Raw genomic sequence first — 22,642 nt, forward strand, 5'->3', positions numbered from 1 at the left:
GCAGAATTAGAATTTTCCTTTTTGACAATGAGACTCCACAAAACTGATATTGTGTCACCTGAGCTGCATCTTATTAGAAGGAACCTGGTATTTACTTATTCTATTACTGATGATATGAGCTGTGAACACTTGGATAACATGGTGTCTTTTAGGCTTCTCTACTATAAAGTTACTATGTTTATTTGGTAGTTCACAAGAACCTGGTGGGGAGAAGGTCGAAAATTAGGCGGAATTCCAATTTCCTTTAATTTTCATCCATAATTTTTATGTATTTATATTTTTATTTTTCCTCCAGCTTTATTGAGGCATCATTGACATACAATATGTTCAAGTTCAAGGTGTACATTGTGATGATTTATACATGTACATATTGCAGATATTTACCAAAAAATAGTTAACCCATCTGTTCTCCCATTTATTATACATTTTTTTTTGTAGTGAGAATATTTAAGATCTACTCTTTTAGTAAATTTGAAGTATATAATACAGTAGGTGGTACTAGTGGTAAAGAACCTGCCTGGCAATGCAGGAGACTTAAGAGACTAGTGTTTGATTACTGGATGGAGAAGATCCCCTGGAGGAGGGCATGGTTGCCCACTCCAGTTTTCTTGCCTGGAGAATTCCACGGACAGAGGAGCATGGTGGGCTACAGTCCCTGGACTTGCAAAGACTGAAGCGACTTAACACGCACATATTGTTATAGTCACCAGTGTAAATTAAATCTCCAGAAAGTGTTTTAGTGCTGAGAATTTGTACTCTATAACCAACATTTTCTGTTCTCCCAAGCAGCCCCTAGTAACCATTCTTTTACTAGCTATTTTTTTGTTTGCCTTTTATTTATTTTTAAATTTCACATAAAAGTGAGAACATACTTGTTTTTGTCTTTCTAATTTATTTTACTTAGCATAACACCCTCAAGTTTCATCTATATTTTTGCACAAGGCAAGATTTTCTTCTTTCTCAAGGTTGAAGGATATTTCACTGTATGTAAGGTATTCTTTATCCATTCATCTTTTGATAGATTCTTAACTATTGTGAATAAAGCTGCTCTCTCTGTTTTTCTGTGCTAATCTTGCTAAAGGTTTGTCAGGTTCATCTTTCAAATAAACCAACTCTTAGTTTTGTTGGTCTTTTCTGTTGTTTTTCTTGTATCTCTATCATTTATTTCTGCTCTTTGTTATTTTCTTTCTTGTTTCTAACTTTGGGCTTAGTTTGTTTCTTTTTCTAGTTACTTGAGATAAAGATAGATTGCTTTTTGTAATTTTTTCTTTTTATCTTTATAAACTTGCCTATTAGAATTGCTTTTGCTGCATCTTGCAAGTTTTGGTATTTTGTATTTCCATCTTCATTTGTCTTAAGATATTTTTGGTTCCCCCCCCCCATTTTTTTGACCAATGGTTGTCAGGAGTATGTTGTTTAGTTTCCATTAGTTTGTAATTTTCCAATTGTCATCCTGTAATTGACATCTAATTTCTTATGTTTCTGGTAAGAAAAGATACTTGATATGAATTCAGTCTTCTTACATTAGCTAAGGCTTGTTTTGCAACTTAACATACGTTCTATGCTGAAGAATAATCTGTGTCCACTTGAAAAGAATGTGTGCACTGCTGCTGTTGGATGAAAATTTAATCTACCAACTGTCTAACAAAGAATTCAAATAATCCTTTAAAAAATTCAGTGAAGGACAAGAAAACAGAGGTATACAACTAAATAAAATTAGGAAAATATTATATGAACAAAATCAAGTTCAACAAAAAATGGTATGGAATTGGATATTAATAATAGGATGAGAATTGACAAGTTGGCATTTCTTTACAGTATGTATTGTGTTTGGTGGTATCATACCTTCTTGATTACTCATGATATTTGTGGTCTTGCCTTGGTATCTGTGCATCTGAGGATGTAGGTTCCTGTACTAGTCTTTATAAATCTGCTTTGGCAGGCAAAGGCCTCTACCAGTCAGTTTGTCTAGGGAGTCTATGTGTGCATTCTGGTGGCATCCATGGTCAACTGCTGCTGGAGTATTTTGGTGACCTGGTGCTGGGGTGCATCAAAAGCCTGAAATAGGAGTCAACCTGGTACTGGGGCCCTACAATATCATGAGTTAACAAGTGCTCTCTAGACCCTGGTTTGTGGTCACTGATTGGAAGCCTAAGACCAGAGGAGATATCCTGGACTGTGGGAGTTGGCCAGGGCAGAAATATGCCAGAAGCCTGGGTGTGCTGGCCTGCTGGGAGCCTGTTACTTAGGAGATGCCCATGGTCGTGGGAGCTGGTCAGAAACTTGATGCCATGGGTGTTGGTTGGTGCCCTGCTTGATTGGGAGCCTGGGTTCACAGGATCTCTTTATTTATTTATTTTTTTTATCAATAAAAGGTTTATTTTCTTCTAATCTTATAAATATTAGGCTCTTCTTTACAACAGATTTCATAATAGGCAGCACTCAGAAGACAATGTTGGTATAAGTTGTTTTGGAACATCAACTTATATGCCATTCTTTCAATGCTGGAACAGCCACTGTTTCTTTTATGTTACCTTAGAAGTTTATTATCTAACCCCCTGCTGCTGCTAAGTCGCGTTAGTCATGTCCAACTCTGTGCAACCCCATAGACAGCAGCCCACCAGGCCCCGCCGTCCCTGGGATTCTCCAGGCAAGAACACTGGAGTGGGTTGCCATTTCTTCCTCCAATGCATGAAAGTGAAAAGTGAAAGTGAAGTCACTCAGTCGCGTCCGACTCTTAGTGACCCCATAGACTGCAGCCCACCAGGCTCCTCTGTCCATGGGATTTTCCAGGCAAGAGTACTGGAGTGGGGTGCCATTGCCTTCTCCCACACAGGATCTCTTTAGAATCTTGGAGCAAATGAAGCTTCCTCTAGCCAAGGGAAACTTCTGGGGCCACCGAGTTACTTGTGACTACTGGAAGTGACTAGCACTCAGGTGGTCAGGAAGCTTAGGTTTGCAGGGCCCTCTGAGAGCCTGAAGCCATCACCCACTGGTCTTATTATCAAGCACCCTTTATTAATTCTTCCAAGAAACAGTGATTGTTATTTTGCACAAAATGGTGATTTTTAGAGTTCATTTATTCTTGTGCAGAAAAGGGAACATTTGTGTACTGTTGCAGAGATTGTAAATTGATGCAGTCACTATGGAAAACAGAATGTGGAGGTTCCTCACAAAATGAAAAATAGAAGTACCATCAGTTCAGTTCAGTCCAGTCCCTCAGTCCTGTCTGACTCTTTGCAACCCTATGGATTGCAGCACAACAGGCATCCTTGTCCATCATCAACCCCCGGAGCTTGCTCAAACTCATGTCCATCGAGTCGATGATGCCATCCAACCATCTCATCCTCTGTCATCGCCTTCTCCTCCTGCCTTCAATCGTTCCCAGCATCAAGGTCTTTTCCAATGAGTCAGTTCTTCGAATCAGGTGGCCAAAGTATTGGAGCTTCAGCTTCAGCCTCAGTCCCTCCAATGAATATTCAGTATTCAGGGTTGATTTCCTTTAGGTTTGTCTGGTTTGATCTCCTCGCAGTCCAAGGGACTGTCAAGAGTCTTCTCCAACACCACAGTTCAGAAGCATCAGTTCTTCAGTGCTCAGCCTTCTTTATGGTCCAACTCTCACATCCATACATGACTACTGGAAAAACCATAACCTTTGGCTAGATGGACCTTTGCTGGCAAAGAACTACCATATGATCCAGCAATTTCTCTTTTGGGTATTTACCAGAAGAAGACAAAACCACTAATTTGAAAGAATATAAGCACACCAAAGTTCATTGTGTCATTACTAATAGCCAAGATATGGAATCAATCTAAGTGTTCATCAATAGAGGAATAAAGAAGACATATATATACATTGGGCTTCCCAGGTGGCTCCGTGGTAAAGAACCCACCTGTCAATGCAAGAGATGGAAGAGATGTGAGTTTGATCCCTGGATCGGGAAGATCCCCTGGAGTAGGACATGGCAACCCACTCCAATATTTCTTGCCTGGAAAATTACATAGACAGAGGAACCTGGGGGACTACAGTCCATGGGATCACAAAGAGTCAGAAAAGACTGAGTGACTGAGCATGCTCAGTAATGGAATATTACTCAGCCATAAAGAGGTATGAAATCTGCCATTTACTTCAACATGAATAGATCTATAAGATATTATGCTAAGTGAAATAATAAAGAGAAAGACAAATATCATATAATCTCACTTATGTATAGAATATAAAAAATAAAGCAAGCAAGCAAATAAAACAAAACAAACACACTCATAGATACAGAGAACAAGTAGATGGTTTCCAGAGGGGGTGTAAAATATGAAATGGGATTAATACATACAAACTTTTTTAAGTTTTATTTATTTATTATTATTATTATTTTTACTTTACAATATTGTATTGGTTTTGCCATACAAACTTTCATTTAGAAAATAAGGAAGTCTTAGGAATGTAGTATACAACATAAGGAATATTGTCAGTTCCCCATTATATTGCATGGCGACAGATGGTTACTAGACTTATTGTGGTGATCATTTCATGGTGCCTGCAAATGCCAAATCACTACATAGTACACCTGAAATGAACATAATTGTTCAGTTGCTCAGTTGTGTCCAACTGTTTGCGATCCCATGGACTGCAGCATGCCAGGCTTCCCAGTTCCTCACTGTTCCCCTGAGTTTGCTCAAACTCATGTCCATATCTGCTATATTTCAATAAAAAAGAAAAAGTTACATTATTTATTGTACATTTATTACTTAATTTGGTATGTAAATAATGCCTTGTTGTTCTTTTTTCTCAAATTGTTCACATCCCAATCCCTGGAACCCGTGATTATACATTGTCTTTCACAGTATAAGAATTTTTACAGATAAAAATAAATCAAGGAAATTGAGATGGGGAGATTAACCTGAATTACCCAAGTGGGCCCATATAATTACAAAGGTTCTTATAAGAGGAGGCAGGAGTTAGGGAGGAGACAGGATATTATGCTTCTGACTTTAAAGATGGAGAAAAGGATTATCAGTGGCCTCTAGAAGTTGGAAAAGACCAGTAAATAGATTCTCTCCTAATGTCTGCAGAAGGACACAGCCCTGTTGACCTATTTTAGCCTCCTCATCTCCAGAACTCTAAGGTACTAAACAGTTGTGTTATTTTAAGCCATTAAGTATATGGCAATATGTCATAGCAATGATGGGAAACTAGCACAGTTGTCATTCTACTGGAAGGAAAAGTTTTTTTTTTTTTTTTACCATATATGTTTATATATACTGTATCATATATCATTTTTAATAAAATGATCTTGACTAGTCTCAGATTTTCCTTTGGGATAGAAAGACTAATTTACCTGTTTTGGTCATATGACCACTCCTGTTACCACAGAGGTGAAGTTTCCTAATGAGCAGTTCACCAGAAATGCATGGAGTGGACCAAATCAAGAGTAAAGAGTGTCTTGATGAAGGTGAAAGAGGAGAGTGAAAAAGCTGGCTTAAAACTCAACATTCAGAAAACAAAGATCATGACATCTGGTCCCATCAGTTCATGGCAAATAGATGAGGAAACAAAGGAAACAGTGAGAGACTTAATTTTCTTGGGCTCCAAAATCACTGCAGATGGTGACTGCAACCATGAAATTAAAAGACGCTTGCTCCTTGGAAGAAAAGCTATGACAAACCAAGACAGCATATGAAAAAGCAGAGACATTACTTTGCCAACAAAGGTCCATTAGTCAAAGCTATGGTTTTTCCAGTAGTAGTGTAAGGATGTGATATTTGGACCATAAAGAAGGCTGAACTTGTAAGACTTGGTGCTTTTGAACTGTGGTGTTGGAGAAGACTCTTGAGAGTCCCTTGGACTGCAAGGAGATCAAACTAGTCAAACCTAAAGTAAATCAACCCTGAATACTCAATGGAAGGACTGATGCTGAAGTTGAAGCTCCAATACTTTGGCCACCTGATGTGAAGAACCAACTCACTGGAAAAGACCCTGATGCTAGGAAAAATTGAAGGCAGGAGGAGAAGGGTACAACAGAGGACAAGATGGTTGTATGGTATCAATGACTCATTGGGCATGAGTTTGTATAAGCTCCAGGAGATGGTGATAGACAGGGAAGCCTGGTGTGCTGCAGTCCTTGGGCTTGTAAAGAGTCAGACACGACTGAACGACTGAACAACAACAAAGATCAAATCAAGACATGGCACTACTGTTGACAACATTTATTAGTTATTCTTTTCTTTCTTCTGAGAAATAGAATTTTTCTATTGTGTTTGAGAATGAGGCAACACTGGTATGGGTTTGGAGAGTCATTTATGGCAGGACTGTAAATCCTTGAAATTGAAGACTTTCCAGGTTAACTTGATTCTTTAAGACTTCTTAAATTTGAAGTTCAGGCTGATAAGTTAACAACAATTTGAATTCAACTCTGCATGACTACACTTGTGATCTAACCAAAAATGAAACAGGGGGAACATGTGTACACCTGTGGCGGATTCATGTTGATATACGGCAAAACCAATACAATATTGTAAAGTAATTAGCCTCCAGTTAAAATAAATAAATTTAAATTAAAAAAAATGAAACAGGGATTGGTTATTGAAGGCAAGAAAATGATCTTTTAAAAATATTAGGCCCTGTGCTCCCAGAAAGATAAGCTTAGTTTAAGAGAACATTGACTATTAATGTGGACATGTAAATTTGTAATCTCCAAGCTTCTGAAACAGTGATCCTTGTACTGTACATGTGTGAAAAGGCCTTTATCCTCTCAGACTTTGCAGTTACTAATTAGGGCCTGGGAAGGACAGAGTCACTGTAGTCAGTGTCTTCTTAGACTTGTACATTTCCACCTTATGTTGGCATTGGTGGAAACCAATAAAATGAAGACATTTGGTAATGTTTGTTAATTCTCCCCCACTGCTACCTTACTGATGGTTTCTCTTGGTTTTTAGGTGCTGATTTATCTTCCAAGCAGGACCTTCTTGATGTTCTTTGCAATTTGTTGTATAATAGAAAAGTCCTGGAAGCTTGAGGCAGATCTGTTGCTGTGGTGAACGTGCTTAGTATTACAGATTTCTACTTATGCAAGTCCTGGAGAAGCTGAGGCCCGCCATGTCAGTGTTGCTAGAAGCCAGGGCACTCACACAGGATCAGAAGGCTTCACCTAAAGTTGGCGTTAAGTCTAGGTTTATTTGGGCTTCCCAGGTGGTGCTAGTGGTAAAAAACTTGCCTGCCAATGCAAGATATGTAAGATGTGGGTTCAGTCCCTGGGTTGAGAAGATCCACTGAAGGAGGCCCTGGCAACCCAGGAGGGCACGGTAACCCATTCCAATGTTCTTACCTGTTGAATCCCATGGACAGAGGAGCGAGGAGCCTGGTGGGCTACCATCCATAGGGTTGCAAAGACTCAGAAATGACTGAAGTGACTTAGCAGGCACACACTAGCTTTATTTATTTATGTATTTTTATTAAAAGTTCACTCTATGCAAATAAGAAAAAAAAGTTTATCATAAGATTTTCTTCTCCAGTGAAAGCGAATATAAGGTTGCTGATAAATTAGTCTGATTAAAAAATAATATAAAGGCCTAACTTAATGAAATCTATTCTTGAGAAAAAGGCATCAAGTGCTTTAAGTCTAAAGGAACTTTGAGTTTAAAATATAAACTTAAAAAGAGTGGAGAGGAAGGACTTTTTTTTTTCCATGTATCTACTCTTTTTCAAATTCTCTTCCCATTTAGGTTATTACAGAGTATTGAACACAGTTCCTATGCTATACAGTAGGTCCTCATTGGTTATATATTTTAAATATAGCAGTGTGTACATGTCAATCCCAAACTCTATCCCTTCCCCCCAGCCTTCTCCCTTAGTAACCACAAGTTTATTCTCTAAGTCTGTGAGTCTTTCTGTTTTGTAAATAGGTTAGTTTGTATCATGCTTTTAGATTCCACATATAAGTGATATCATATATTAGTCTTGTCTGTCTGACTTACCTCACTTAGTATGACAATTTCCACATCCATCCATGTCACTGCAAATGTCATTATTTCATTCTTTTTAATGACTGAGTAATATTCCACTCTCTCTCTCTCTCTCTCTCTCTCTCTATATATATATATATATTCCATTGTATATATGTATGTATATGTATATATACTTCAGTTCAGTTGCTCAGTCGTGTCCGACTCTTTGCGACCCCATGAATCACAGCACGCCAGGCCTCCCTGTCCATCACCAACTCCCGGAGTTCACTCAGACTCACGTCCATCGAATCAGTGATGCCATCCAGCCATCTCATCCTCTGTCATCCCCTTCTCCTCCTGCCCCCAATCCCTCCCAGCATCAGTCTTTTCCAATGAGTCAACTCTTCGCATGAGGTGGCCAAAGTACTGGAGTTTCAGCTTTAGCATCATTCCTTCCAAAGAAATCCCAGGGCTGATCTCCTTCAGAATGGACTGGTTGGATCTCCTTGCAGTGAATGTATATATACAATGGAATATTGTAGTATATGTATACATATGTATACTACATCTTGTTTATCCTTTCATCTGTCAATGGATATTTCTGTTGGTTCAATATTTTGGTTGCTTTCATGTCCTGGTTATTGTAAAGAGAGTTTCAATGAACATTGAGGTGCATGTATATTTTCAAACCAAGTTTTTCTCTGGATATATGCCCTGGGATGGCATTGCTGCTGCTGCTGCTGCTGCTGCTAAGTGTCTTCAGTTGTGTCCGACTCTGTGCAACCCCACAGAGCCTGTGCTGCTGCCCAGCAGGCTCTTCCATCCCTGGGATTCTCCAGGCAAGAATACTGGAATGGGTTACCATTCCCTTCTCCAGGGGAATGAGTACCAATAATTGTTCTGTGCATTTGGAATGTATTAGACAGAAAATAATCAGAATTAAGATATTCATTAATTTGTAAATAAACAACACAAGAAGGCTATACTAAGAGGTATATTGATGTACCTTGCCAGCAATCAGAATCAGTTAATAGCCCTAGTAATGTGACCTTTCTGGTGTGCCTTTTCTGTTTAGACTCATTTAGTAAACTTGGATTCAGTCAGTAGTTTGCACCATCTCTTTTTGTGCTATAAATTATCTTCATTTAAACTGGGCAATTGATTTTTCTTGTTAAAATTTAATTACCTATGTTGTAGGAATTTTTCTTATTGAGTGGGATTATCTTATTTTTATTTAAGAGTTTGGACAGTTATCAGTGATTTACTTAATTTTATGTAGCTACGAAGACAGCCTTTGGGTCCAGGAGAAAAATCTTTTTCCAATTTAGGATCAGAGACATTGGTTTAGGGGCAACAGACTACATTTGTAGGGTTGCAAAGCACAGTTTTCTTTTTTTTTTTTTTTTCACAGTTTTCATATTCTCTGTTTCATTAAATCCTCAAAGCTATCCTGGGAAATGTCACACAAAATTTCTCAGGGATAAGATGTCACTATGGCCCTTTGATTCCACACTACACTTAGGTCAGATGAGTGTAATACAAAAATAAAACAATAATTCCAACTAATTCTGAATGAGCCTGGTGTGCCAAACACTACAGGAAGCATTTTACATCCATTAAATCATTTAGTTAATTAATGATTAATTAATGATTAAATCATTAAGTCACTGATCCCCAAATGCTTTGACAAAGCAAACTTTAGTATTCCCATTTTAAGATATTGTTAATAATTCATCCCAATTGTATGCTAATAACTAGGAAATTTTTTAAGGATCAAAAATCAACACATTTCTTCAATGAAGTAGAGAGATAATGAGAGTATAAATTCAGATTTCTACATTCCAAAAATGTATATTTAAGTGCTATAATTCTACCCTAGATCTCTAATTTTTCCCATATCAATCTCATGATATTTCATTACTTCTAACTCTTGCATTCCATGGCATTTTAATCCAATTTTTGATCTACTTTCAGTGATTTTCTGTCACTGTTTAACCATAGTAATTTAGTCGTTAAGTCATGTCCGACTCTTTCGACCCCATGGACTGTATCTGCCAGGCTCCTCTGTCCATGGGATTCTCCAGACAGAATACTGGAGTGGGTTGCCATTTCCTTCTCCAGGGGATCTTCCTGACCCAGGGATTGAACCCAGGTCTCCTGCATTGTAGGCAGATTCTTTACCAACTGAGCTATAAAGAAAGCCCATAGGCTTATGGTTTAACCATATAGGGATCTATTGATCTGTGAAGGTTTAAAGTTCTTTGTCTCTCCACTAAATTATCATTCTAGTGTATCTTTTTATATATAATTGTCTTTATACAGTATTTTCTTTATATTTAAAGTGTTTTTAAAGTTATGTGAGGGAAAATATTATTTTTTATTCTAAAATATTTATACATTTGAAATGGTCACAGTAAATCTAATTACCATTCGTTATTATACAAAGTTACAATTTTTCTTTGTGATGAGATCTTTTAAGATTTATTTTCTAAGCAATTAAGAAATTGCTAAGAAAGAAAATATTTTTATCTGACTTCAAAACATCTGGATGAAATATGTGGACAAGTTGTCTATCAGATTTTTATTATGCTACACATTAAAAATGTTCATATGATTGTATGAAGGTTACACACTTCATTCAGGTATTTAATATCTGTCAGATATAGTGTTTACTAAAATTTACATGTTTTTAAGGTCGGTTCAACTGAGAAACTGAGTTGATTACAATGAAAAATCTCATTTCTTTCTATAGGTACCACACTAGTTATTTCCAATATTTAGAGAAGGCTCCCAGGAATGAAATACTTTCCAATTTCCCTATGAATATTTGGCACTATGATGTACACACATTCCAACCTTCTCTAAGAATGGATAGCTTTTAAAGCAAAAGTCTTACTTGTTTTAGATAAACATCACTTAAGAAAAAGGAAGTGTGAAGGAACATACTTGAATTTTTCAAATGTTCAGAAAAGGACAAAGAAACTGTAGTTTGCAGATGAGTACTTAAGAAATATCTTCAGAAATATGAGTTTTCTATTTGATAAAATGCTGTCAGAAAGAAAAAAGCCCAGATTCAAAAGACCTTAGTAGATATTACTAATATCAAGAGTGCTTTGTGGTGTGCTATTTTTTTTTTTTTTAATATTCCTGAGCCCCTTGGACATTATTTTCAGCAGCCCATTTATGGTTATACCAGATGAGCTAGCAGAAAAAGTTCCATGGGACAGAGTTCTCCATGGGAATGTTCCTTATGTATAATTAGTTACCTACTGAATTGAGGTTGGTATCATCTCCTCTATTGCTAGATTTGTTTTAAAATAGACTCATTTGGTTTTCAACACACTGGAAACTAATTTTATTTTATTCATTTATTTTCCTTTTTAGTGTGTCTTTTTAAAATTTTATTTTACTTTACAATATTGTATTGGTTTTGCCATACATTGACTTGCTTTTACATTATATGACATAATGATTTGATACTTGTATACATTTTGAAATGATCACAGTAAATCTAATTACCATTGGTTATTATGCAAAGTTACAGTTTTTCTTTGTGATGAGATCTTTTAAGATTTATTTTCTTAGCAGTTTTTAAGTTTTCAATGTAATATTATTGACTATATTCACCATGCTGTAGATTACACCCCCATGACCAATTTATTTTTATCTGGATATTATACTGCTTGATTCCCTTCACCCCCTCTCCCTTGCCTCAACCCTCCTCCCCTCTGACAAACACCAGTCTTTTCTCTATAAATCTTGTTTGGTTTGTTCATTTGCTTTATTAAAAAAGTATCCCTCATATAGTTGAAATCATATGGTATGTATCTTTGTGTGACTTATTTCCTTAGCATAATACCCTCAAGGTCCATCCGTGTTGTTGCAAATGACAAAATTTCATTCTTTTCTTATAGCTGAGTAGGACTGCATTGTTTTATAACACACCTTCTTTATCCATTCATCCATCCATGGACACCTGGTCTGTTTCCATATCTTGGCTCTTGTAAATAATGTTGCAAATGAGCATATATGTACACATATCATTTTGAATGACTGTTTTTGGTGTCTCCAGATAAATAACAAGAATATGAATTGCTGCATCACATGATAGTTCTATTTTTAAGTTTTTTGAGGAACCTCCGTATTATTTTCCATAATGTCTGCACCAGTTTTCAGTTCCATGAATCAAGCATATGTTCCCTTTCTCCATATTTTTTGCCAACACATTATTTCTTGTCCTTTTGATAAAAGCCATTGTGACAAGTGTGAGGTGATTTTTTTTTTGTTTTAATTTGCATTTCTCTAATAATCATGTTGACAACTTTTCATGTGTGAAGTGGTGACATGGACTATTTGTATTTCAGTACATATGTGACATGTATATTGTAACATCTCCTTTATCTCCTTTATCCACTAAGATTGCTCCCATATGTTGGCTATTATAAATAATGCTGCTATGAACATTGGATTCTATGTATCTTTTCAAATTAGTGTTTTTTTTTTTTTTCTTCAGATCTATATCCAGGATTGGTAGTTGTATTTTTTTTTTTTTTGAGAAACCTCCATAATGTTTTCCATTAGTGGCTGCACCAGTTTACATTCCTATCAAGAAGAATTTCCTTTCCTTTTCTCCACATACTTGCCAAAATTTATTGCTCAAAGATTTCTTTTTTTTGATAGCCATTCTGATAGCTGTGAGGGTGATATCTCTTTTTTTTTTTTTTTTTTTGCAGTTCTCTAATAATTAGTGATGTTGATCATTTTTTAATGTGCCTGTTGGTCATCTATATGTGTTCTTTGGAAAAATGTCTATTCATGCCTTCTGCCCATTTTTTGACTGAGTCGTTTGGTTTTCTGAATACTGAGTTGAGTGAGCTATTTATATATTTTGAGTAGTAACCCCTTATCAAGCATATCATTTGCAAATATTTTCTCACATTCAGTAGGTTGACCTTTGGTTATTTATAGATTGTTTTCTTTGCCGTCAAAGGCCTTTAACCTTAATTAAGTCCAATTTGTTTGGTTTTGCTTTTATATCTTTTGCATTAGCATACAGATCCAAAAAGACTGCTGTGATTTATCTCAAAAAGTGTTCTATGTTCACTCCTAGGAGTTTTATGGTTTCTAGTCTTGCTATTACTTTTAGGTCTATAATCTATTTCTTGAGTCTATTTCTTGAGTTTATGGTTAGAAGAAATGTAGTTTTATTTTTTACATGTAACTGACCAGCTTTTGATCATTTCAAACGTGTAAAACTTTTCAAAATTAGTAAATGAAACAAAAATGATCATGCTACCTAAATTGTTCCTAACTTGCTTTAATTTTTAATATCATTTATTTTTTAGATTAATAAACACTTATAAATAATAATATCTAATGCCTACAGATAATTCCTGCCCATTTTTATAGGATAATTTTTAAATAGTTATTTTTGCATGCTTAGTTTATTTCCATTCTTCACTGACTACACACAAATAAAAATACAAATAGAAACCATAATATGCTGTTCTGGTCCTAAATGAATTTATTAGGTTTTGGGAAAAACAGCATATGTGGCAAAATACATCTTGGTCATTAGTGAGCATCACTACCATCCCCTGATTGTAACATTATTATAACATTTTTTTCTTCTTCATCTTTATCAAGACAAAACTGACAAAATTGTCAAGAGTTACGACTTAAGGTATATAAGGTGATGACTTTATGTATGTGCGCATTGTGAAATGATTGCCACAATCAAGTACATACTGATAACATATATTAGTATAACATATTAATTATTTTCAATTCAACTTTCTTCTTCTATCCTTAAATTTAAGTATTATTATTTTTAAAATTTTTACTATGAGGACTCTTGGCAAAAATTTCTCATATTATTCTGCAACAAACACCTCTGAATTTTAAGAGTTTGCTTTTTTATGTTTACACATTTTTATATACTCACAACTCAAAAGAAGAATCATTCAATTCTATATTATGTACCAGTAACTGAGAATGAAGAATTTTAAAACATTTTTATGGAAGGAAATAATTCACATCATAGTTATTGTGGAACTGAGAGTCATATGAGACAAACATATGTGGGGGAACTACCCCAGTGACCAGTGCAGATGTCATACAGACCTCTCAGGTGATAGAAAATGCATAAGAGGATAGAGTGAGAATTTCTGAGGCTTCCGAGGATAAATCTGGTAATTTATACTCCAAGCCTGTACTTTAGCCTAAAATGAAATATTCTGGAAAACCAGTCTAGTGTTGACTTCACCTTTAAAATTCTTTGCTAGCCAACTTCCTTCCAAACTTGGCAGTCAGAACTTTAGCTATAAGAAGAGAGCTGTCTTCAAAATTACAATCATTGTTACAGTCACTGTTATAAAAGAAGCTTCTTATAAAACACACTGACAAGTACAGTGTTTTCTTCCTTCCTTTCTTCCTTCTTTCCTCCCTCCTTTTCTCCTTCCTCCCTCTCTCCCTACTTTCTTCCTCCCTTTCCTTCTTTCCTCTTAGGTTGAGTGTGCATCTTTTTCAAAGAGGAATTTAGTTGTTCCCCTAGTATCTTACCCGTGAAATCTGTAGAATAGACTCCTCTAAATGAAGTTGCTTTTCTTGCCCAGAGTTCTCCGAAGAGCTGTCTTGACTTCCTTGTTCCGTAAGCTGTAGATGATAGGGTTGAGCATGGATGTCACCACAGTATAGAAGAGGGCCAGGAGTTTATCCACCCCAGGTGAATGGCTAGCCTTGGGTCTCAAGTAGGTGACAGATCCTGAGCCATAGAAGAGTGTTACTACCAGTAGGTGGGAGGAACAGGTGGAAAGAGCTTTTTGACGGCCTTCAGGGGAGGGCATGACCAATACAGCAGCTAGAATTCTGCCATAAGAAGCAATGATTAATAAAAATGGACTGGAAATGCAAAGAATGGCTGCAATAAAGACTGCAGCCTCATTATGGGATGTATCCCCACAGGCTAGTGCCAGGATAGGCAAGAGGTCACAGAAGAAGTGGTCTATTTCACAGGGGCCACAGAAGTCTAAAGAGAAAATATAGTTGGTTTGGCCCAAGCTTACTATGCAACCTACTCCCCAAGAAACCATTGCTAAATGGACACACACTCCACGACTCATTCGTGTTGCATAGTGAAGTGGGGAGCATATGGCCATATAGCGATCAAAAGCCATGGCTGCCAAAAGACAGCACTCACTGATACCAAATAATGTAAAGAAAAACATCTGTGTAGCACAGCCCTCCCGAGAGATTCCTCGGGCCTCACTCACAAGGTTCTGCAGCATCTTGGGTATAGTAGAGCAAGTGTATCCAATCTCCAAGAGAGACAAGTTGGCCAGGAAGAAGTACATGGGGGTATGGAGGGCTGGATTGGTCCAGATGGCAAGAACTATGAGAGCATTGCCTGTCAGTGATACTAAGAACATGAATAGGATGAGGGTAAATAAAAGGAAGCACTGTTCGGTGGCCTCAGAGAATTTGACAAATGCAAAGTGTTTCACAGACATGCTGTTGTCCTGCCACAAAGAACAATTGATGCTCATGACCTGAATAAAAGAAAGGTGAAGTCATCAGAAAGATTCTTTCAGATAGAAATATAAATCCTTATTATATTACTCTTAACAAGCTCTTAAAAGACGCTTAAAATAAAAAGACGCTTACTCCTTGGAAGAAAAGTTATGACCAACCTAGACAGCATATTTTTGGACTCTGTGGGAGAGGGAGAGGGTGGGATGATTTGGGAGAATGGCATTGAAACATGTATAATATCATATATGAAACGAGTCTCCAGTCCAGGTTCGATTCACAATACTGGATGCTTGGGGCTGGTGCACTGGGATGACCCAGAGGGATGGTATGGGAAGGAAAGAGGGAGGAGGGTTCAGGGAACATGTGTATACCTGTGGTGGATTCATGTTGATATATGGCAAAACCAATACAATATTGTAAAGTTAAAAAATAATAAAATTTAAAAAAATAAATAAAAAATAAAAAGCAGATACATTGCCAACAAAGGTCTGTCTAGTCAATGCTATGGTTTTTCCAGTAGTCATGTATGAATGTGAAAGCTGGACTATAAAGAAAGCTGAGCACCGAAGAATTGATGCTTTTGAACCATGGTGTTGGAGAAGAGTCTTGAGAGTCTGTTGGACTGCAAGGAGATCCAACCAGTCCATCCTAAAGGAAGTCAGTCCTGAATGTTCATTGGAAGGACTGATGTTGAAGCTGAAACTCCAATACTTTGGCCACTTGATGTGAAGAGCTGACTCATTTGAAAAGACCCTGATGCTGGGAAAGATTGAAGGTGAGAGGAGAACAGGACGACAGAGGATGAGATGGTTGGATGGCATCCCTGACTCAACGGACATGAGTTTGAGTTAACTCCGTGAGTTGGTGATGGACAGGGAGGCCTGGCGTGCTGCGGTCCATGGGGTCACAAAGAGTCAGACATGACTGAGCGACTGAACTGAACTGAATTGAGCAAGCTCTAGTGAGTCAAAGAGATAAATTTCTTACCTATAATTTAAAATATATGAAGTTTGGAAGTTAGAAGTTAGACTCATCCTGAAACTGAATCCTACTTTATGTTCACTATCTCAGTTGATTTGTCAAAGATATATCTACTCAGCAGGCATAAAATGGAAAAGAAATTTCTGCACAATTCTGTTTCATTCCTTCATTTTATCAAATAAAGTTCTTCTCATACCTATTTATTTCCTAATCTTTTGCCACTGACTTGCTTTCTTCACTCATTCAGTCAACAAGTATTTATTGAACACAGGGTATTTTCAAGTATTTTTCAGTTACTGTTGTAGGTCCTAGGATTAAACAATGTAAAATAAGATAGAAACAAGTGGACTCTTTCAAAATTCTGTTAAATATGGACTAACAAGTCAGCACGATTATAGGAACCCTTTATAGATATAATTGTTGAAAATTTTCACACATCAAATATTCTATTATAATGCATTTACCCTTGGACTGCAAGGAAATCCAACCAGTCTATTCTAAAGGAGATCAATCCTGGGTGTTCTTTGAAAGGAATGATGCTAAAGCTGAAACTCCAGTACTTTGGCCACCTCATGAAAAGAGTTGACTCATTGGAAAAGTCTCTGATGCTAGGAGGGATTGGGGGCAGGAGGAAAAGGGGACAACAGAGGATGAGATGGCTGGATGGCACCACAGACTCGATGGACGTGAGTCTGAGTGTACTCCGGGAGCTGGTGATGGACAGGGGGCCTGGCGTGTTGCAGTTCATGGGGTCGCAGAGTTGGACATGATGACTGAACTGACTGAACTGAACTGAATGCATTTACACTTGTAGCATTTATAAACATTTACCTTGCATTCTGTCAAATTAAATTAATTAATATAATTTAGTATCTGTATTCCTCATGTAGGAACACATTTCAGTGAAGATTTTGGCAAAGAAAACAGACAATAGTTTACTTATCTTTTTTAAAAACCCAAAATATTTTCTTAAATATCATCAGTTCACAATAATAACCTATGCAGTTACTTAAAAATTCTGGATGTGGAGATGTTTTCATTCTTCTTGTCATTTAAATACTCAAATATTTTTCAAACTAATTTTATCTTCCTGCATCTGAAAGGAACTGCAATTTCCTCAGTGACAATGATGGAGGAACCAAGGTGGAAATCCCAACCAGAAAAGGAGAATGCCTGACTCTTAAGTCATGACATTGTAAGGATTTTATTTCATAAATATCCTTGTCCCATTTGGACTGTAGACTGTAAATGCAAATGCCTGTGTTGGGGGTGAGAGTCAGGGGATGTGAGGAATGGGAGAAACCTATTGGTAGATAGCACATGGTGAGGGCTGAGTGCACAGAGGCTAATGCATGCTGTTAGTCATTTAATATTCTTAGACCCACAAGATGAATTAAAGAATCATCCTGTGGTAAATACTTTTTAAAACCTTACAAAGTTCAAAGATGAAAAAAATTACCTGTCCAAGAGAGTGAAGATCTGTGAGTGCTTCTAAGTATTTAAACTGACAAAGAATTATACTTTGTCTAGAAATAAAAATTAAATCATATAAAATAAATGCATATACCCACTTGGAAGTGAGAATACAGACAAACAGTCAAAATCTCTTCTCCATTCCTGTCACCAGGAATAATTCTACATCATGTAAAATCTGATTTTTTCATTATCCTTTCTATTGTTTTCAGGATTTAATCTATTGACCTTTGTCCAGGGACCCTGAGTTCCATGTAGTAAAGGTCAGTCTTATGTACATACCAAGAAAGTTTAATTTTAATCATTGTCTATAGAAAGAGAGTGAGTTGCTCAACAGCAGGATGTCAGGAGTCTGCAGAAAGGAGCATCACGGGCAGTACAAAAATTTGGGACATTCTTCTGTCTCTCACCTGATATATTTTCTTCACAAAGTTTCTGATCCATTATTTCTGTGTAAAGGAAGGATGATGAAGCCCTTCCTATCTTTATTGAGGAGTTGTTTTGAGTTAAAATGGAAACACAGAAGCAAACCACAACTGAAAAATCAAGAACTAAACTACTTTATCAGTCTCAAAACCTACTTTTTAAAAGCCTTATGTTAATGATCTCATAGAATGTTGCCTACAATATTCCCTATTATTACCAAGCTATCAAAATCACCTATATTCAGTGCCAATCATCAAGCAAATGTGCACTGTGGTATTAATCTAAAGATATAGAAGTTTAATGCTCAATGGCAAATTGAATTTTTCTATTCCTACTCAATATAATAAAAGATTAAGTGACCATTGGACATTGACAAGGTTCTAACAGTTTGAATCTTGAGATGGAGTTTCAGTGACAGTTGGGTATATGAAATAAACAGAGGAAGGAGACAAGACAATTTTAATACCTCAGTGGCTTGACTTCATGTGCCACCTTACCCAGCCTCAAGATCCAAGACAGGTGCATTCTATATAGTTCTGCGTTGGAAATAATCCAGCATAAGTGTTTAATTTGGGGTCAGTGCCACATAATTAGAAGTTATCTTTCACTGATTCAGTTCCTTATTAATCTCTGTTCTCATAATGAAATATTTCTTTGTTTCCTAACAGCTAAAGGGAAACGTCTGAGACATTATTAAAATTTCACCTTAAACAGTACAGTGCCTAGCATACAAGGGAAACTCAATAAATATTAATGTGTTATTCTGAAATTGTCACCTCTAAAATGCTTGAATAGTAGATACAATTTATGTAAATTGATCATTAAATTTTGTAGAGATGATTCACCCATAACCATTTTATCGAGCACCTAATATTTAGCTGGGTGATGCTTCAACATAACCCAGCAGAAACTATCATTTGATTGGAGTAACATGTACAGGATAATCTAGGCATTTCTATTACCTCCAAATAAGAGATATATCTATTTCCTGAGAAGTAATTATTTTGGAACACCTTATAGCAATTTTAAGACAGGGATCCTGGCAAAATGAGTAAATTATTATACTACTCAGAGAAGGAAAAAGAACTGATTAAAATAATGTTCAGAACTGAATAATGATTTTGGTGTTGTCTATCCATTTTCACATTTTAATCTACCATTTAATGCAGGCTTCTTTTTTAAGGCATCAGTTATACCACATACCTTTGATCCTAATATTTGAGGAAAAAAGTAGATGGTATTTTCTTCTGATGAGCCACTGCCGAATTTTGTCTGAACATTCTCGATATAACCTCCCCAAATTTAGAGAATGTAAATCGCCCCAATCTTCTAAGACCATGCACTGAGAAGTTTTGTTGTAGTTAGGACCATGTCTGAACCCAGACAAGATTGTGTGTCTTCTCTGATAGCATTATATTCTTCCTAGCAATGCCATCAGCTAAAAACACACACACACACACACACACACACACACAAAGCATGCTTGGCTATGCTGTTTACATGATGATGTATTTGAACCGTTCTTGCCTTGAAAAAAATGGTATATGAATAGTTGTACTTCATTTCTTCTCCTTGTTCTGAATCCTTATCCTGCCTCCCTTCCCCAGGAGACATATTCTTCTCACTAGAGTATGTCAGGAAGCAGTTTGATTTTATCTCTCAGGAATTCTCTCTCTCAAGTCAGTCTGTATTTATGGTAAAAATGAATATATAGAAAGCAAAATGATAAATATAGAAGGTAATATAGGGACTTCCATGGCAGTGCAGTGGTTAAGACTTGCATTAACCAATGGCAGTGCAGTGGTTAAGACTTGCATTCCAGTGCTTGAGGCACTGGTTCCTTCCCTGGTCAGACAACTTAAGTTCCCGCATGCTGCAATGTGGCAAAAAAAAAAAAAAATTACTGTAGAACAAAAGTAGAGTGAATCAACAGTAAAATATAACAACCTATCATTACCAGTAAAATAATATAATCTATCATTTAGGTAACTGCTATCATAGACTCGGTACACAATGAGATTAACTCAAGAGAAATGTACTACTGGAATCAAATATTTATGTGACCACTCTATATTATTAAGATGAAATACTCAAAAAATATTTATAATTTTTGTTTGAATTAAACCAAGTAGTCATCAAAATATTATGAAAATGGCATAAATAACTTTCATATCATCTTATATTGAAGCAATTATTATTTATTCTGATTACCATAAGATACTCTAATAAATAATAATAATCTTCTAATTACAACTGAGTTTGACAAAGTACCTATTTGTGTCTATCAAAAGTAATAAAAAAGGACTGAGAATCAGAGAGATATATATAGGGTGATGAACAAAACTGTATGACACAATATTTATTGTTTCGTGATATTAAAAAGTAGATAAGGTACAAGGTACTGATTACCTAATATTGAATATATCGTTGACATGATGTAAAGGCAAAGGAGAAAGACTAGGGAAGAGAAAGTTGTTTAAATAGAAAACGCCCCTCACCAAAGCCCCATTAGATGCAATATGCACTAGAAGAGAACAGATGGTGGAGTAGCAGGATGGGGAACTCCCTTCGCTAATGAACACAGCAAAAATACATCTACATGTGGAACAGTTCTTACTGGAAATGACCTGGAGACTGGGAGAAAGACTCCTGTACAACCAAGGCTGTAAGAAATATCCACATGAAATCCAGTAGGAAGAAAAGTGTCAGGTCAGGACCTGTGCCCTGGTAGGGGACTCAGAGGAAAAGAGAGATTACATGGGCAGAGATCCTCCCCAGGGAGTGAGTGGTTCCAGCCAGATACTGGGCACACCAGCCCTGGGGTCCTGCACAGGGAAGATGAACCCCATAGGCTGGTTGGACAGCTAGTCGGACTAACAGAAGGGCTGTGGGAAGCTTGGACTCCACTCTTTAGGAACACATGCACACTTGCTTGCTCCTGAAACAGTGAGGAGAGGGAGAACTGAGAACTGCACGAGGGGCTGGCCAGTTTCCCAAGACTGCCTTAGGCCCATGTTCCAGCCTGAGCCTCGGGATTGCGCCAGCCCTACGTAGTTCAAGATGCAGCTCCACGTTTACATTTTCCACACTCTTCTCTCTCTTTTCTCTTTCTGGGAGCCCTATAAGGTGAGTGTTGGTACCCTTGATGTTGTCCCAGAAATTCCTTAAATTGTTTTCATTTTTTAAAAAAAATGTGCTTCATTATTTATTTCATGTTTAAGCTTCCCTGGTGGTTCAATGATGAAGAACTTGCCTGTCAATGCAGGAGATGTGGGCTCAATCCCTGGGTCAGGATGGTTCCCTGGAAAAGGGAATGGCAACCCACTCCAGGATTCTTGCCTGGAGAATCCCATGGACAGAAGGAGCCTGGTGGGCTGTAGTCCATGGGATTGTAAAAGAGTTGGACATGACTTAGTGATTAAACAGCAGCAACTATAAGCTCTCCTACCGGATTTTTAAAAGATGATGAACACTGACAAATTATTTACCCCACAGAACTATAATCACATGTTCTCAGGTCTTGTAAATATATGGTTAAGCTAACATTAATATATTTCACTATTTTATCAATCACATAATAGAACAACTTGTTAAGTATCAAAATACTAGGTCACACAGCTCAAAATGCATATAAAACATTAATTGTCTGCTCAATTCATTAGCAGAAACCCACTTCTTTATTTTATTTTTTTGCAAGAGAGGTTGGGAATCACACTTCAAACAAAAATAATAAGTTGGTAAACAACTTCAATTAAATGTGAAGAAATTGCAAGAATTTCAGAAATTTTATGATTAAGAATTGTTTTAGCTACAATAACAAAGTATTTCTACCTTTAAAAACATTTACTCAATTAAAGTGTATAGTCTACATGTTCTACAAGAGACAGAGGCAATATTTTACTAAAAACACTTAATAACCCTTCCCATTCTTTTTCATGCCCTCCTTGAAAGTTGCATCTAGAAGTGCAAACATTAAAATGAACTGTAAGGCTTTTTTTGTTTGGAAACATTAAAGACAAGATTCTGTACAATGTAGATTTTCAGAATGGAGGTTTCTATAATAGAAAAAATGAGTTTTATATGGATGAAACTGGAGCCTATTATACAGAGTGAAGTAAGCCAGAAAGAAAAACACCAATACAGTATACTAACGTATATATATGGAATTTAGAAAGATGGTAACAATAACCCTGTATATGAGACAGCAAAAGAGACACTGATGTATAGAACAGTCTTTTGGACTCTGTGGGAGAGGGAGAGGGTGGGATGATTTGGGAGAATGGCATTAAGA

General features: G+C 36.7%; 1 protein-coding gene across 1 annotated transcript; it reads right to left on the minus strand.

Moving 5' to 3' along the window:
* Positions 1-14,067: 14,067 nt before the first annotated feature.
* On the minus strand, positions 14,068-15,485 carry LOC102265536 (olfactory receptor 10C1). Its single transcript, XM_005901926.2, has 2 exons — positions 14,543-15,485; positions 14,068-14,108 (listed from the first exon to the last, which is right to left on the minus strand). Exons 1-2 carry the CDS (start codon positions 15,483-15,485, stop codon positions 14,068-14,070), a joined length of 984 nt encoding a protein of 327 aa, XP_005901988.2.
* Positions 15,486-22,642: the final 7,157 nt, after the last annotated feature.

This window comes from Bos mutus, chromosome 23, assembly GCF_027580195.1.
Source record: "Bos mutus isolate GX-2022 chromosome 23, NWIPB_WYAK_1.1, whole genome shotgun sequence".
In the NCBI taxonomy this organism is placed as follows: domain Eukaryota; kingdom Metazoa; phylum Chordata; class Mammalia; order Artiodactyla; family Bovidae; genus Bos; species Bos mutus.

What these genes read in the sequence shown, in the direction of transcription:
- LOC102265536 (XM_005901926.2), bottom strand. Translation starts at nt 15,485, where the DNA reads ATGAGCATCAATTGTTCTTTGTGGCAGGACAACAGCATGTCTGTGAAA. An exon ending in GAGAACTCTGGGCAAGAAAA is followed by an intron (nt 14,109 to 14,542) that starts GCAACTTCATTT and finishes CGGAAGCCTCAG; the next exon opens with AAATTCTCACTCTATCCTCT.